Here is a 14,838-nt window from a genome sequence, read left to right as displayed (position 1 = left end):
AGTATTAGCATTCATTTTGAGTAGCCAGTTAATATTTGCTTTATTTTGTACTCATCTTACATCTTACACAACAGGCGGTCATGCATCACTGTACCATGTTCTGGGCTGGTGAGGTTCTCAGAAGTCTGATAGTTTTAGTAATAGCAACACCATAGAGCCATCGTTAGGCCCTTAAGTAAGGCCATTAATCCCCTGTGCTCCAAAGATGCCATACCACGCCTGACACTGTATCCTATTCCTCTTTCTTTCTAACAAATATTCTCAACAAAATCTCTCCTCTGACTGAAAAAGCCAAACAAGGCTTATGGTTTGATGGTGACAAAATAAATGTGCCTTGGTGCTACAGAAAAAAAGAGTTTAATCTAAGAGCTTACTTTTAGCACACACTCAGGTTTTCAAGGCTTTAAAAGGATTGAAATATCATTAAAGTATTAAAAAGTTCCTATGTGGGTGAGAATGATAAAGTTTGTCATGACCTGTAAACTCTTCCTGAGGTTACAGAGGAGTCAACCATGAATAAACATACTTCAATCTAATATAGAGCCTGTATTTTCAATATGTAATTTCATTCTTTCCTGCTTTTTTATAAATAAAACATTGTGTAATCCAGTATATTGGGTTTAATTTGTAACAGTGTCAATGAGGAATACAATTCCATAAAGATCTAACATGTACTAGTAATCCAGCTAGGAATCACAACTTTTTCATAGAATATGAAAATAATACATCATCAAAAACCAGTGTAATTTTACAAATATCTTCTTCTTCTTTCGGCTGCTCCCATTAGGGGGCGCCACAGCGGATCATCCGTCTCTATACCCCCTTGTCCTCTACATCTGCCTCTTTCACCCCAACTACCTGCATGTCTTTCCTCACCACATCCATAAACCTCCTCCTTGGTCTTCCTCTTTTCCTCTTCCCTGGTGGCTCCATCCTCAGCATTCTCCTACCGATATACCCCATGTCCCTCCTCTGCACATGTCCAAATCATCTCAATCTCACCTCTCTCACCTTGTCACCAAAACGTCCACTGTCCCTCTAATAAACTCATTTCTAAATAATTTTACAAATATATTATATCTAATACCTAATAATCATACAAATATTTAAATATCTAATATATATTCTGCTTGTTTATGGTGTCAGGTTGAAATGCAACAATCTTGCAGTTTCTAAATGATAAAACACTGTCAAACAATGAATTTAAAACGATCAAATAAAATCATAAATACAGTATATTTAGAATGAAAGAACTTATAAAATAATAAAATAACTAAATAATTTAGTTACATTTATTTCAGTCGGGTCTCTTGTGTAAAGAATTTAGTTATATTTAAACTGATGAAACACTTCAGAATCAAGGACTCTTGTTTTAGATTTATATAACAGTAATCATTACTGTAACAACACAGTTCCACTGGTCCACTGGTACTTATACCTGCCTTATACATATATTCTACAAGGATGAGTTATCGCATTCATTCCACACTTAAAAATCGTTCCAATTTAATTCATATAAAGGTTTAAGATGGTAAAGGTTAGAATTAAGAGCAGGTTTAGCATTTATACTATTTACATCAATGGCAGACAGTCAAACAAAATCCAGTTCCATTGTACTCACTTGTTAGAGTTTTCTAAGGAGATAAAGTTGTCAGGAATTTTCCCCCGTGCCACTACAGCTTGTGTAACCTCACTGTTTTGAGGCTCATCAGCATGTCTTGTGCAAAATACTTTGAGTCCATGCTGGTTTATTTTCTTTCTTTTTGCAGTTGCCTTTTCTGAAATCTGCATCTGCTTCCAGGCTTGTTTTAAATGAACAGTTAAGCTGTTTGCTGTCATGCCTAAAAGAATCGAACGTTCGGACTTCTTCTGTGGTTTGCCAGGTTGTTAACTGGTGCAACTTAAGAAGCGGTCAAGCAATTGATTTGGGCACAACCAATATTTTGGCTCGATCTCTTATTGATTTATTCCGACTTATTCAGGCGGCTGTTTTATTGCCATTTGAACTTTGTTGGTCCACATTTTCAGGGATGCTGTCCTCCATTTTGAGTAATGATGCATATTTAGTTCCATAAGGTTTAAATAAAAATGTATATGTATAGAAAAAGCACACAATTCTTATTTTACTCAAATCTAAAGTGAAATCTCTGCAAAAAGAGAAAACCATTTAGTCAGGCTGTAAAATAAATTGCTTTTATTAGACTCTTAGATAATGATCTAATTATTGGTCATAGAGTGAGAGAATGTGAGCCATTATAAAAAGAAAAAGCCTCAAAGGTTCCTTAATGTTACAACACAGAAGCATTCACCACTCATTCACCAACAGTGACACAGCCATGCATGCTAAACTCACCGTGTTTTTTTTGGTACGGATAGTGTACTACCACTTTTTTTAGCAACGTCAATTGTGGGGCTTTTGTCTGCACACATATGCAGAAAAGGGTAGAGAACTCTGCTGTGAGTGTGTTACACAGCTCTGTGATGCAGTAAGAACAGCGTTTTAAGAAGATGCTGTAGGCTCAACGTGTCTTGAAAGAAACGTTTGATAAACTTCATGCTATCCAAGCTTTTGTAGGGAAGAACTGGTTTTTGTGAGAGAAAATTACGTTATTAATATTAATAATCATCATCATTATCACTAACTTGCTTTCGGCTTCTATCATTAGGGGTCGCCACAGCGGATCATCCGTATTCATGATTTGGCACATGTTTTACGCTGGATGCCCTTCCTAACGCAACCCTTCCCATTTATCCGGCCTTGGGACCGGCACTAAGAGTGCACTGGCTTGTGCAACCCTAATGGCTGGGGTTGGTTCCCTGACCGGGGATCAAACCCGGGCCGCAGCGGTGAGAGCGGCGCATCCTAACCACTAGACCACCTATCATCATCATTATCACTATAATCATCAAAAGATATAATTTGGCATATACTTACTAAACTATATAGATTTTTAGCTTTATATGACTTGATACAGAGCTCAACCATAACCTCTACAGAACACCTTTGTAATGAGCACAAATCTCCATAAGCACACTCCAAAGTCTAGGAGAACATAGTGGAAACTAGTGGGAACATCTTCCCAGAAGAATGGAGGATATTATAACAGCAAATGGGGACTAAATATGGAATGGGATGTTCAAAAAGCACGTGCGAACCGTATGGTCGGGCGTCCATAAACTTTTGTCCTTATAGTTTACATAGATTCAGGATATAAATGCATTACTTTTAATCCTGGAATTTATTTGTAAAGCCAGATGTGATGTATAAAAATGAGTTAGCATTTAGTTTAAAAAAAAAAAATCACAGCACACTTTTAATTAACTTTTAAATGACTAATATTTTAGTAAATATCACATTCTAACTACACATAGCTGATTATTATATCAAGAATTGTTGTACTTATTTGTTAATATTGAGTTTATTTCGATCACTCCACTGAAGCATTCCTGCAGTCTCATCAATATATCTGTGTGTGTGTTTGAGTCACAAAGGAGCATGACATATAATCAATCGTACTCATGGTGGGAATTTGTCATCTGTAATAGATCATTTCCAATCATTCCAAATCAAATTCCTTTATGATTATAACACAGGGATTCCAGAAAATGCAAAAACAATGTGTTTATTTTACACACTCCTACATTACAGGCATAACAGTGACATGGTTTGTAAAAGAAATGTAATGAAATATTCTTTACACCGCTTAAAAGATAGCAATTTAAAAGAAGGTTCTGTATTGTTTCGAACTTGTTTTGATTGTCGCTTGGTGTGTATCTGCTAATCACCGACATACATTTCAGCATCAGTTCAGCAGCCAGCACATTTTGAGAGGAATAAATGATGGAAGAAACTCCTGACTCGAACTCGCCACAACCCCCGTGGCCTTAAAGTAGTTGAAAATGTTTAATTATGATAATTTTATAAATATAATAGATATTGTTGAGACATTTAGCTGGTTTGCTTCATAATATAATGAAGAATTTAAATATAATAATATATAATATAAAATAATAATAACAACAGCAATAAAAGTCATAGTATTAGTTAGGTAGGTCTACACAGTGTGCAAAAATCAGCCAGAGAAAACCATTTAGTCAGGCTGTAAAATAAATTGCTTTTATTAGACTCTTAGATAATGATCTAATTATTGGTCATAGAGTGAGAGAATGTGAGCCATTATAAAAGAAAAAGCCTCAAAGGTTCCTTAATGTTACAACACAGAAGCATTCACCACTCATTCACCAACAGTGACACAGCCATGCATGCTAAACTCACCGTGTTTTTTTTGGTACGGATAGTGTACTACCACTTTTTTTAGCAACGTCAATTGTGGGGCTTTTGTCTGCACACATATGCAGAAAAGGGTAGAGAACTCTGCTGTGAGTGTGTTACACAGCTCTGTGATGCAGTAAGAACAGCGTTTTAAGAAGATGCTGTAGGCTCAACGTGTCTTGAAAGAAACGCGTTTGATAAACTTCATGCTATCCAAGCTTTTGTAGGAAGAACTGGTTTTGTGAGAGAAAATTACGTTATTAATATTAATAATCATCATCATTATCACTAACTTGCTTTCGGCTTCTATCATTAGGGGTCGCCACAGCGGATCATCCGTATTCATGATTTGGCACATGTTTTACGCTGGATGCCCTTCCTAACGCAACCCTTCCCATTTATCCGGCCTTGGGACCGGCACTAAGAGTGCACTGGCTTGTGCAACCCTAATGGCTGGGGTTGGTTCCTGACCGATCAAACCCGGCCGCAGCGGTGAGAGCGGCGCATCCTAACCACTAGACCACCTATCATCATCATTATCACTATAATCATCAAAAGATATAATTTGGCATATACTTACTAAACTATATAGATTTTTAGCTTTATATGACTTGATACAGAGCTCAACCATAACCTCTACAGAACACCTTTGTAATGAGCACAAATCTCCATAAGCACACTCCAAAGTCTAGGAGAACATAGTGGAAACTAGTGGGAACATCTTCCCAGAAGAATGGAGGATATTATAACAGCAAATGGGGACTAAATATGGAATGGGATGTTCAAAAAGCACGTGCGAACCGTATGGTCGGGCGTCCATAAACTTTTGTCCTTATAGTTTACATAGATTCAGGATATAAATGCATTACTTTTAATCCTGGAATTTATTTGTAAAGCCAGATGTGATGTATAAAAATGAGTTAGCATTTAGTTTAAAAAAAAAAAATCACAGCACACTTTTAATTAACTTTTAAATGACTAATATTTTAGTAAATATCACATTCTAACTACACATAGCTGATTATTATATCAAGAATTGTTGTACTTATTTGTTAATATTGAGTTTATTTCGATCACTCCACTGAAGCATTCCTGCAGTCTCATCAATATATCTGTGTGTGTGTTTGAGTCACAAAGGAGCATGACATATAATCAATCGTACTCATGGTGGGAATTTGTCATCTGTAATAGATCATTTCAATCATTCCAAATCAAATTCCTTTATGATTATAACACAGGGATTCCAGAAAATGCAAAAACAATGTGTTTATTTTACACACTCCTACATTACAGGCATAACAGTGACATGGTTTGTAAAAGAAATGTAATGAAATATTCTTTACACCGCTTAAAAGATAGCAATTTAAAAGAAGGTTCTGTATTGTTTCGAACTTGTTTTGATTGTCGCTTGGTGTGTATCTGCTAATCACCGACATACATTTCAGCATCAGTTCAGCAGCCAGCACATTTTGAGAGGAATAAATGATGGAAGAAACTCCTGACTCGAACTCGCCACAACCCCCGTGGCCTTAAAGTAGTTGAAAATGTTTAATTATGATAATTTTATAAATATAATAGATATTGTTGAGACATTTAGCTGGTTTGCTTTATAATATAATGAAGAATTTAAATATAATAATATATAATATAAAATAATAATAACAACAGCAATAAAAGTCATAGTATTAGTTAGGTAGGTCTACACAGTGTGCAAAAAATCAGCCAGAGAAAACTCATGTGCAGGTGCATCATACACTGTGCGAAATTCAATTAATCAGTGTTTGATTAATTAATATAATTCTATTAATAGATCAGTGCGCTGAGAGTAACATTAGAGTCTTTTCACATGAACTGAGTTGATTAGGCGTAGAGTCTTGTCACAAAAATTACAATCAGAATATTTTAGCCGTAACAAATCATAGTTCTTTGGATATTTTTGCACTTTACTCAAGTGAAAGTTTAAAGAGAGCACTTTTACTTGTTTAACTTTGCATGCTTTCTGTACATCGTCCACCACTGGCCTTGTAGTTCCAGTCAAGGAATTCTCAAGGTTACAGTATCTAAAGACATCCAATACAACTTACAGTATTGTGGCAAAATTTTGGAAAGAACCATGGTCTGTGTTGATTTCGGCTGTATGTTTCATGAGGTTTTTTAATCCATGGTGCACTTTTTTTTATCAGGTAGAACCGATATTACAGATATTAAACGTGTGAATAATTGTAGACCACTCATAGTGTTTAAAGGTGCTTTGTCTCCATCTAGAGGTGAAAAGGAGCACTGTATCGCTCTAAATTCCTCCACAGATTTCTTACAGGCTTAGAATAATTTCATTTAGCAGCCAGAATCCATAATCACTAGGAAGAAAACGGACCTAAGGGGGGTTTTAGCAGTACAAATTTGCCATTTCGCATAAGAAAACACCATCGTGGATGTTTTAAGAAATGAAACAAACCGTCTTTACTGCATTTTTTCTATATTCTTTGCCTCCCCTTTGTGTGTTTTATAACCTCAGGAAGTAAACAAGTGGCAGGACTTCGCACGCTGTCTACCGCAACAGTGACGTCTACTAGAATAGCCATGGAAAAAAAATAGCCTAGCAGCGGGCTCTGATTGGCTGTGCTAGAGCGCCTAGTCGCCCCTGATTGGCTGAGCCGGAAAGCCTCGTTGTATGTGATTGGCCAGGATGTGAAACTGTACACTACTGTACACAGACAACAACAATAAAGCCGTGATGATATGAGATCATACACACGCCGCTTCAAAAAAGATAAGACAGGAGGAGGCGAGAAACCGGACAGTGAGACCGCTGAAGACAATCACTTGGACTGGATGTCTCCTAACGTGCTGTGGGTTTGCTCTTTATTCCCATTCGGTGATGTTAAGAGTAAAAGAGGGAGAGAGACTGTGTGTGTGTGTGTGTGTGTGTGTGTGTGTGTGAACCTCGCTGATTAATTTAGGCATGGTGCCTTTTGTTATTTGGGTGTGTCTCGGGCCATGAGCAATCAATACCTTCTGAAACTGAGGAAAGCCCATTTTCATTCCGAAAAGGAAGGATACACACAAGTAATAAACACAAGAATAGGGAGTGAAGAAGGAGCAACGATTCTGAATCACTTCTTCAACAAGAATTCATCAAGAATTACAGGTGACTTGTAGTTTACCCTCCCCCTACATTACCATGTCAACCTACAAGCTTGCATGAAGATGCTGGACATTACTGTTCCTGCACTGACTCATTGTTCTATACTGTAATACTGTTCAGTAGATGACTTGACTAACAGGTGAACCTGTGATCATTCATTGCTACCAGCTTTCACAATGGGTGAGACGCCACACGGTGTAAGAGGAGAAACCGATCCTTTGGATGACGACGAATCAAGATGGTCAGAGAAGACCGGGAATATCGATCCACCAAGTAAGTGCTCACCAGTGATATGAGGTTTGGATATTTATGAAGATTAGATAAAAATTTGAAAGTGGTCTGTCTGTCTGTCTGTCTGTCTGTCTGTCTGTCTGTCTATCTATCTATCTATCTATCTATCTATCTATCTATCTATTGATTTATCTATCACCTTCCTACCTACCTACTGTTGACCTCGTGAAGAACATCTGCAGAATAACAAGTGTACACATTATTGCTGGTGCACTTTCCAATTGTAAAACACTACTTAATACTATAAGAAATGTAAAAAGCTCTGTACCAGCTTGGTAGAATTCCCAAATCTAATTCCCTTTCTCCGATATTGCTATCTTAGATTCTTTATTAATATTAAAACTAATTGACATGATTTGTTTGGCTGACATCCTGATCAGCTGAGTAAACAAATGGTTACTTGTCTTTTTTTGGCAAGTGATTTTCAGACAACTGAGCATCAGTATCTTAATTAATTAAGTAATTATTTTATTTAAGTAATTCATTCAAAAAATCCAGCTGCTGAAGAATTATTAGTAATAGATGTTCTAATATAAATGAAACCTGTTGTATTAGAGGGATAAATCAAAATTTTAGCAATTTTATACTAATATTTTATTCAGGAATGGTAAAAAAATATATTTTTTAAAGCTAAGATACCAATTATGGATGTTATTCTAATCCCTCGCTCACTCTGTTGTGGTATCAGGGGTCGGAGGTCGAGTGCGGCTCTATTCTGAGTCCCAGGTGCACACGGTGAGCCGCTGGGAAGACGCCGAGCTCCAGGATGGAACTGCGGCTGAAGAGACTTCAGATGGAGCTCCATTCCGAGGCCGATCCCAGTCCGCTCCCGCCGCACTGTGGAAAGCTAAGAAGTATGGACGACAGCTGAGGAGGATGAGCGATGAATTCGACACCTGGCTGGACAGAGGGGTGAGTTTTGATTCAAGTGATTTTAAGGTTATATTGACGATGCGTGACTTAAATGTACAGAATGAACACTGTGAGCAAATAAAGCAATGTAAAGCATACGACCAGCTGAAGGTTTGTCTGAGCAAAGCTGTGTGTTTTGACCCTGTGTGTTTATTTATTTCTTATATCTGGATGTTGCCAGGATTTACGGCGAGTAAACAGTCCTGGAAAGGGGTCACAGAAGCAAACAAACCGTGGGTGGTTCTCCTTCATCTGGGGATCGAGAGAAGAGGAGGGAAGAGAATAAAATTTCCACAAAGTTAAAACGGAGAGAAAAGTGAAGCAACAATCATCACGACAAAGGCTGGTCATGTGTCGTCACCGATATGGCCTTTTTTTATTCAAAGTGCTCGATCAAAACTGTTTAGATTAAAAGAAAAAAAAGATCAGTAAAAAATAGAAGAAAGGTGCTAAAGCATTCAACCACTGCAATACATGATAAATACTTTTAAGCAGATTTGACAATCTGATTTGACAATCTGTGATATTTATGGACAATCTCACATCTACTGATCAATTCAACCCCTAAATATCTATGAATTATTTATTAAATGGTACCCTTTAAAATGAATATTTGGTAAGAAATGTGATATATTGTTCTATGATGTCTTTTACAAATAAATAAATATATATATAGATCTATATGTTAAGTTTTAAACATTTGTCTTATTGAAGATTTTAAAGGATTTTGATGGTGAAATGTACGTATAATCCATGGACTCAAAAAAAAAGTCACTGGAGCAGCCTGTGAAAATCGTGTGTAGTGCTGGTTTAAGAATTATGCGGGTATTGGTCTATCTCAGTCAGGTCCGGCTCAGGGTTTTCTTTTATCAAGACGTTTGCTGTTGCTTTTTGTACCGTTTCCATTTCCACTGTAAAACATCAATTGGGGACCTGAGTGCATAATGTGTTTGAGATGTTTGGATTTTATGCCTTTTAATGTACATATTTTCCTAATGGAAGAACTGATGGTTTGTTTTCAGCCTTTTAAACACACACACACACACACACACACACACACAGCACTGGACTTTAGCAGCTTGGGTTACCATGCTTTGTATGCAAAAGAACAGAGAGTTTCTGCCAAACCTGTGGTTAAGCAAATCATCACAGACGGACAACCCGAATGCTGCGTAAGCTGGTCTTGATTCTAGGCGTTTTGGTGATGCCTTACTTGAAACGTGTTTCTATTTGTCTTTTTCACAAGCTCTTGGTAAGAATTTATACGGCATTTCATATATTGTGATGGAACTGTTTGTATAATGGTTTGTTCTGCTTGTATTATTGGTTTAATCAATTATTTGTGATCAAATCAAATAAAATTTGGAATTCGGTATTCAGTTCAATTATTTCCTCATTTGTAGAAGACTTTTAACAATGGACGTTGTCTCAAAGCAGCTTTACAGACATCAACCAGTTAAAAAAGTTGTATAAAAGAGTGTACAAGTGTTAAGTGCCTATGAGTTTGTCTCTAAGGAGCGAGCCGGTGGCGTCTGTGGAAAGAAAAACTCCCTGAGAGCACATGAGGAAAAAGCCTTGAGAGGAACCAGACTCAAAAGGGAACTCACTACAGTTCCATCATTGTTGAGGTGCAGTTATAGGTGCTTAAATGCAAAACTGTTCATGCAACATGTGGTCCTGAACCATCGTAGAAGACTGTTGCTATTAATTACGTTCCAAAACCAACCTCAAAGTTTTTCAGATGCTCAGTAATTTTATGGATCTTTAGGATATTGATGTAGATCTTACATTCCAGTGCTGATGTTAGTTCTCACTCTCCAGTGTTCTGTACTGTTTAAAGACTATAATCACACTTTGATGTCACCCAAATGAGGATGGGTTCCCCCCTTTTGAGTCTGGTTCCTCTCAAGGTTTCTTCCTCATAACATCTAAGGGAGTTTTTCCTTGCCACAGTCGCCACGGCTGCTCATCAGGGATAAACACACACCATCCACCTTAACTCTTAATTTCTGTAAAGCTGTTTTGAGACAATGTCTGTTGTGAAAAGCGCTATAGAAATAAACTTGACTTGGAAGCATCCCCAGCTGCACAGAGTGTCTCAAGTTGAAGAAACCCCTCAAATTTCAGCAACCATTTTAATATATCTTCTCAAGGAACAATACTTTAGAAATGAAAAGTAATGTCCCTTGAGAAGATATACTAAAATGGTTGCTGAAATTTGAGGGGTGTACTCACTTTTGAGATACTGCATATGTTGATATATGTTCCTAAAAGTTTTTTAATTGACCAGGTATCAGCCATTTTGTGATTTTAAACCTCTTTAAAAACGTTCATTCGAAACAAGCACAATCCATATGAAAGGCACGTTTAAACTGGGCATATACTTTAGGCACATCAGACAGATTTAAACTTTGAATCTTTCCTCAAATACAGAAATTAGTTTTTGATACAAATGTATTATTTAATAGAGGTTGAATCTCTTGTACAATATCTAGTTCCACAGTTTAGGGCACAAAGTCTCAACATTTCATTTTCGCTTAACTCAAAGTCGAAGATCTTGCTGTTTTGTTGAACTAGTAACGGCTGTGATGAGCGAGGCAGCACAGAGATGTCCTGCTGAACGGCCCACCGGAGTAACACCTGAGCTGGAGTTCGTCCACAGCTTTCAGCAACGTCCTTCACCTCGGGGTCCTTCAGAAGTGCACCTTTTCCGAGAGAGGAGTACGCTTGGAAGTGAATGCCTGCCTCTTTGCATATGTCCCTTAGTTGTTTTTGAACAAGTTTCGGGTGACACTCCATCTGCAGCACTGCTGGAGGCACGCGGCAGCTTTCTAGCAGCTCTAAAAGATGTCTTGTGGTGTAATTCGAGACCCCTATGGCCTTGAACTTCTTACTATCATAGAGTTCCTCAAGGACACTCCAGCTCTGCAAGCGATACCTGGCATGAAGAGGATCTGCTGGATCTAAACCCACAACTCCTGGCCAGTGCACCAGATACAAGTCTATGTATTCACAACCCAGCTGTTGCAGACTCCTCAAGCAGCCTTCTTTTGCTCTGGGACCATGTGATTCCGGTCCAAGCTTGCTGATGAGGAACACATCTGAACGTGCAAGGCCATGCTTGGGCAGGAGTTCCCTAATAACTTGCCCTAGATAACCTTCATTCCCATATGCTGCAGCAGTGTCAAAGGCACGATATCCGGCATCAAGAGCAGCACTGACAGACTTGTACAGCTCTTCATAAGTGTGCAGCTTGTATGTGCCTAGACCCAAGAGAGGAAGCTGTTTTCCAGAGTTGAGAGTAACTGCATTCATCTGAGAGAAAAAAAACTTTCGTCAAGCGAGACAAAAAAAAGTTACAACTTTATTTTAATTTACAACGCTGACGGAAATGTCTCACTGCTGTCCTTCTGTCTGCCTATCCTTTTTTCCAGTTTCATTTATGGCAGATGCAGATGCCCTTCAGACCAACTTCCAGTAGTGCTTTGAAGACTATCAGTAGAAAGTGATGCTAATTCTTTAGGTTCATTTATTTATTCATTCCTTTCTAAATTCTGTCTGACTGTCCATCTGTCCTTCCTTCCTTTCTTAATTCTCTGTCTATCTGTTTGTCTGGCCATCCCTCTTTCCTTCCTTTCTCAATTCTCCATCTAACTGTCCATCTGTCCATCCCTCCTTCCTTCCTTTCTTAATTCTCTGTCTGACTGTACATCTGTCCTTCCTTCCTTTCTTAATCACTAGTTCCTAAAGAAACTAACGTTGCATGCCAAGAACATGTAAAGCTGTTATTTATGCTAGGAGGATTTTTCAATGAAAATTAAGTGAAACATCTGTACATTTATACACTGATCAGGAATAACATTATGCCTGGTAAAGTGAATAACACTGATCATCTCTTCATCATGGCACCTGTTAGTAGGTGGGATTTATTAGGAAGCAACATTTTGTCCTCAAAGTTGACGTGTTAGAAGCAGAAAAAATGGGGATGCGTAAGGATTTGAGCGAGGCTTGCCGAGGGCCTAATTGTGATGTCTAGACTGTTTTTGTGGGGTGTTCCTGGTCTGCAGTGGTCAGTATCTATTAAAAGTGCTCCAAGGAAGGAACAGTGGTGAACCGGCGACAGGCTCATGGGCAGCCGAGGCTCATGCATTTGGGGAGCGAAGGCTGGTCCGTGTGGTCCGATCCATCAGACGAGTTACTGAAATTACTGTACAAGTTAATGCTGTTAATGTCTGACAGGTCAGGACTGTTTTGGGCAGCAAAAGAGGGACCAACACAATATTAGGCAGGTGGTCTGTCAAAAACCATAAAAGAGCAGGTTTTTCCAAACATTTGACATCCACTGTATTTGCTTTTGAATGTACTTGATATAATAAATACAAGTACTAATGTATTTGAACTATATTTAAATAATGATAAGGTTCCTAGGCACAACTTGGTATGTAGAGTTTAATATGTTATAGTCTCACGACAGGTTCTAATATATTCTAAGTATTGGATTGTCTTCATGGTAGAGACGGACGCCATGCTTTTCTGTAATAAAGTGAGATAAAAGTGACGTACTGCTTTGAAATGTAATTAAATTAAACGTTATAAAACAATAAGTTGAAGATAATTAAAAATGTATAACTATAGTAACAAACCAATATTTTTTCTAATTAGCGTTTATCAATTAAAATAACCAAAACCATCATAAATACTCACTTGTATTAAGACTTACTTTATAATACCGCTTCACTTTTCAAACCATTCACCAACTTCCGTTTAACAACTTCCGGCTGCTTAATTGCACCGCGTCCTTCGGCCACAGGGGGCGCTCGCTATCATTTATGATCAATATTGTACACCCTAACCCTAACCCAACTAGACAGCTCTCATTTTCGTTTCCTGCCCTAACAAACCACTTCATCCACAGATCTTTTGATTAGTTGGCTAAGATGTACAAGAATAACAGTGAACTGTGCAAGACAGGAGATGTCTGGATTGGGATGTGCCACTGTGTTATTTCAAACTTTTATACAGCATCAAAAGCCAATCCATTTATCATCAGTAGCAGGTTTATCCTAAACATATCCATAGAGAGGTGGAATCAGAAGGTCATGAGCTTAAATCCCAGCACCACCAAGTGCTGGGTCTTTGACTAAGGCCCCATAACTATCACTTGCTCAGTGAGATAACTGTAAACTGCTCTGGATAAGGGCTTTTGCCAAAATGCTGTAAAAATCCACATCATGCCAGATTATGATTTAAAACAGACAATCCACAATAATAGATGTTTAGGGAAGGAGGTATGAAACCAGAGCAAGGTCATGAAGAGAACATGGAAAAAATCTGATTATAAAACCATCTTAAGATCAAACAAGGAACCTCATAGCTAAACAGCCTCCAATGTTTTTAATGACTCCCTTATGCTCAGCGAAGCCATTTATCTGAATATACACCAACATCTTTGTTTAAGTTTTTTAGCATTTCTTTTACACGCATTAAACTCAAACAAGATCTGTCAGAGACACAGGACATCCATCATTATGTAATAATGCAGAAGACACCCGAAATATAATAATATATTTGTCTTTATTCACGATTCATACAGACACAAGAGACAAGAGACATGTTTGTTAAAGACATGATTAACAGAGGAACAAATATATATATATATATATATATATATATATATATATATATATATATATATATATAGTGCAATTAATAATTTTTTAAATAATACTGACCTTAAATTAAATTCAAATTTGCCAATTTATATAAAATTTATACAAAATCATCATCATGATTTGCATGGCACTGCTTGAGTATACCAAGTCCATACTGAGATAATGCCTTTGTAACTATGTGGGGGACATCCTTACTATAAAACACAGTGCCTTCCCTGATTCTAAACCAGGCATCATAAATTATGCAGTTTCTAAATATAAGCATAGCGCATCATTTCAATGACTGTCAATCTGATTTGATGTTATAAAGCTCTATTACACAGGTATTTAAAATCATATATGATTATATGAATTATGATGGCAAAGGACCATATCCGATAAATGCTTTTCAGGGCAATAGGCAAATTTGGGCTGCAGAGCAGTTGTGTTCTTAGATACCTACTACACTGATTTATCCCATACATGCCAGTGCAGTGAGCAATTAGTTTATTACAGAAACATTTTTTGTTTAAAGTTTTACACTGTAATTAAGATTCATTAGTAGA

General features: G+C 37.5%; 2 protein-coding genes across 3 annotated transcripts; one reads left to right on the top strand and one right to left on the bottom strand.

Moving 5' to 3' along the window:
- The first annotated feature begins 6,427 nt into the window (after nucleotides 1–6,427).
- On the top strand, nucleotides 6,428–9,996 carry bada (BCL2 associated agonist of cell death a). The gene is made up of 4 exons (XM_046867941.1): nucleotides 6,428–7,421; nucleotides 7,587–7,691; nucleotides 8,398–8,621; nucleotides 8,803–9,996. Exons 1-4 carry the CDS (start codon nucleotides 7,271–7,273, stop codon nucleotides 8,905–8,907), a joined length of 585 nt encoding a protein of 194 aa, XP_046723897.1. The 5' UTR covers nucleotides 6,428–7,270; the 3' UTR covers nucleotides 8,908–9,996.
- Nucleotides 9,997–11,057: 1,061 nt separating this feature from the next.
- On the bottom strand, nucleotides 11,058–14,220 carry zgc:110782 (uncharacterized protein LOC541358 homolog). 2 transcript variants are annotated; one of them, XM_046868032.1, is made up of 2 exons: nucleotides 13,326–14,220; nucleotides 11,058–11,936 (listed from the first exon to the last, which is right to left on the bottom strand). In XM_046868032.1, the coding sequence occupies exon 2, from the start codon at nucleotides 11,934–11,936 to the stop codon at nucleotides 11,079–11,081; it is 858 nt and encodes a 285-aa protein (XP_046723988.1). In that variant the 5' UTR covers nucleotides 13,326–14,220; the 3' UTR covers nucleotides 11,058–11,078. The 2 variants fall into 2 exon arrangements, with proteins under 2 accessions (XP_046723988.1, XP_046723989.1); XM_046868033.1 differs by having other exon boundaries at nucleotides 13,342–14,220.
- Nucleotides 14,221–14,838: the final 618 nt, after the last annotated feature.

Source organism: Silurus meridionalis, chromosome 15 (assembly GCF_014805685.1).
Source record: "Silurus meridionalis isolate SWU-2019-XX chromosome 15, ASM1480568v1, whole genome shotgun sequence".
Classification (NCBI taxonomy): Eukaryota; Metazoa; Chordata; class Actinopteri; order Siluriformes; family Siluridae; genus Silurus; species Silurus meridionalis.
This window is presented reverse-complemented; position numbering and strand designations above follow the sequence as displayed.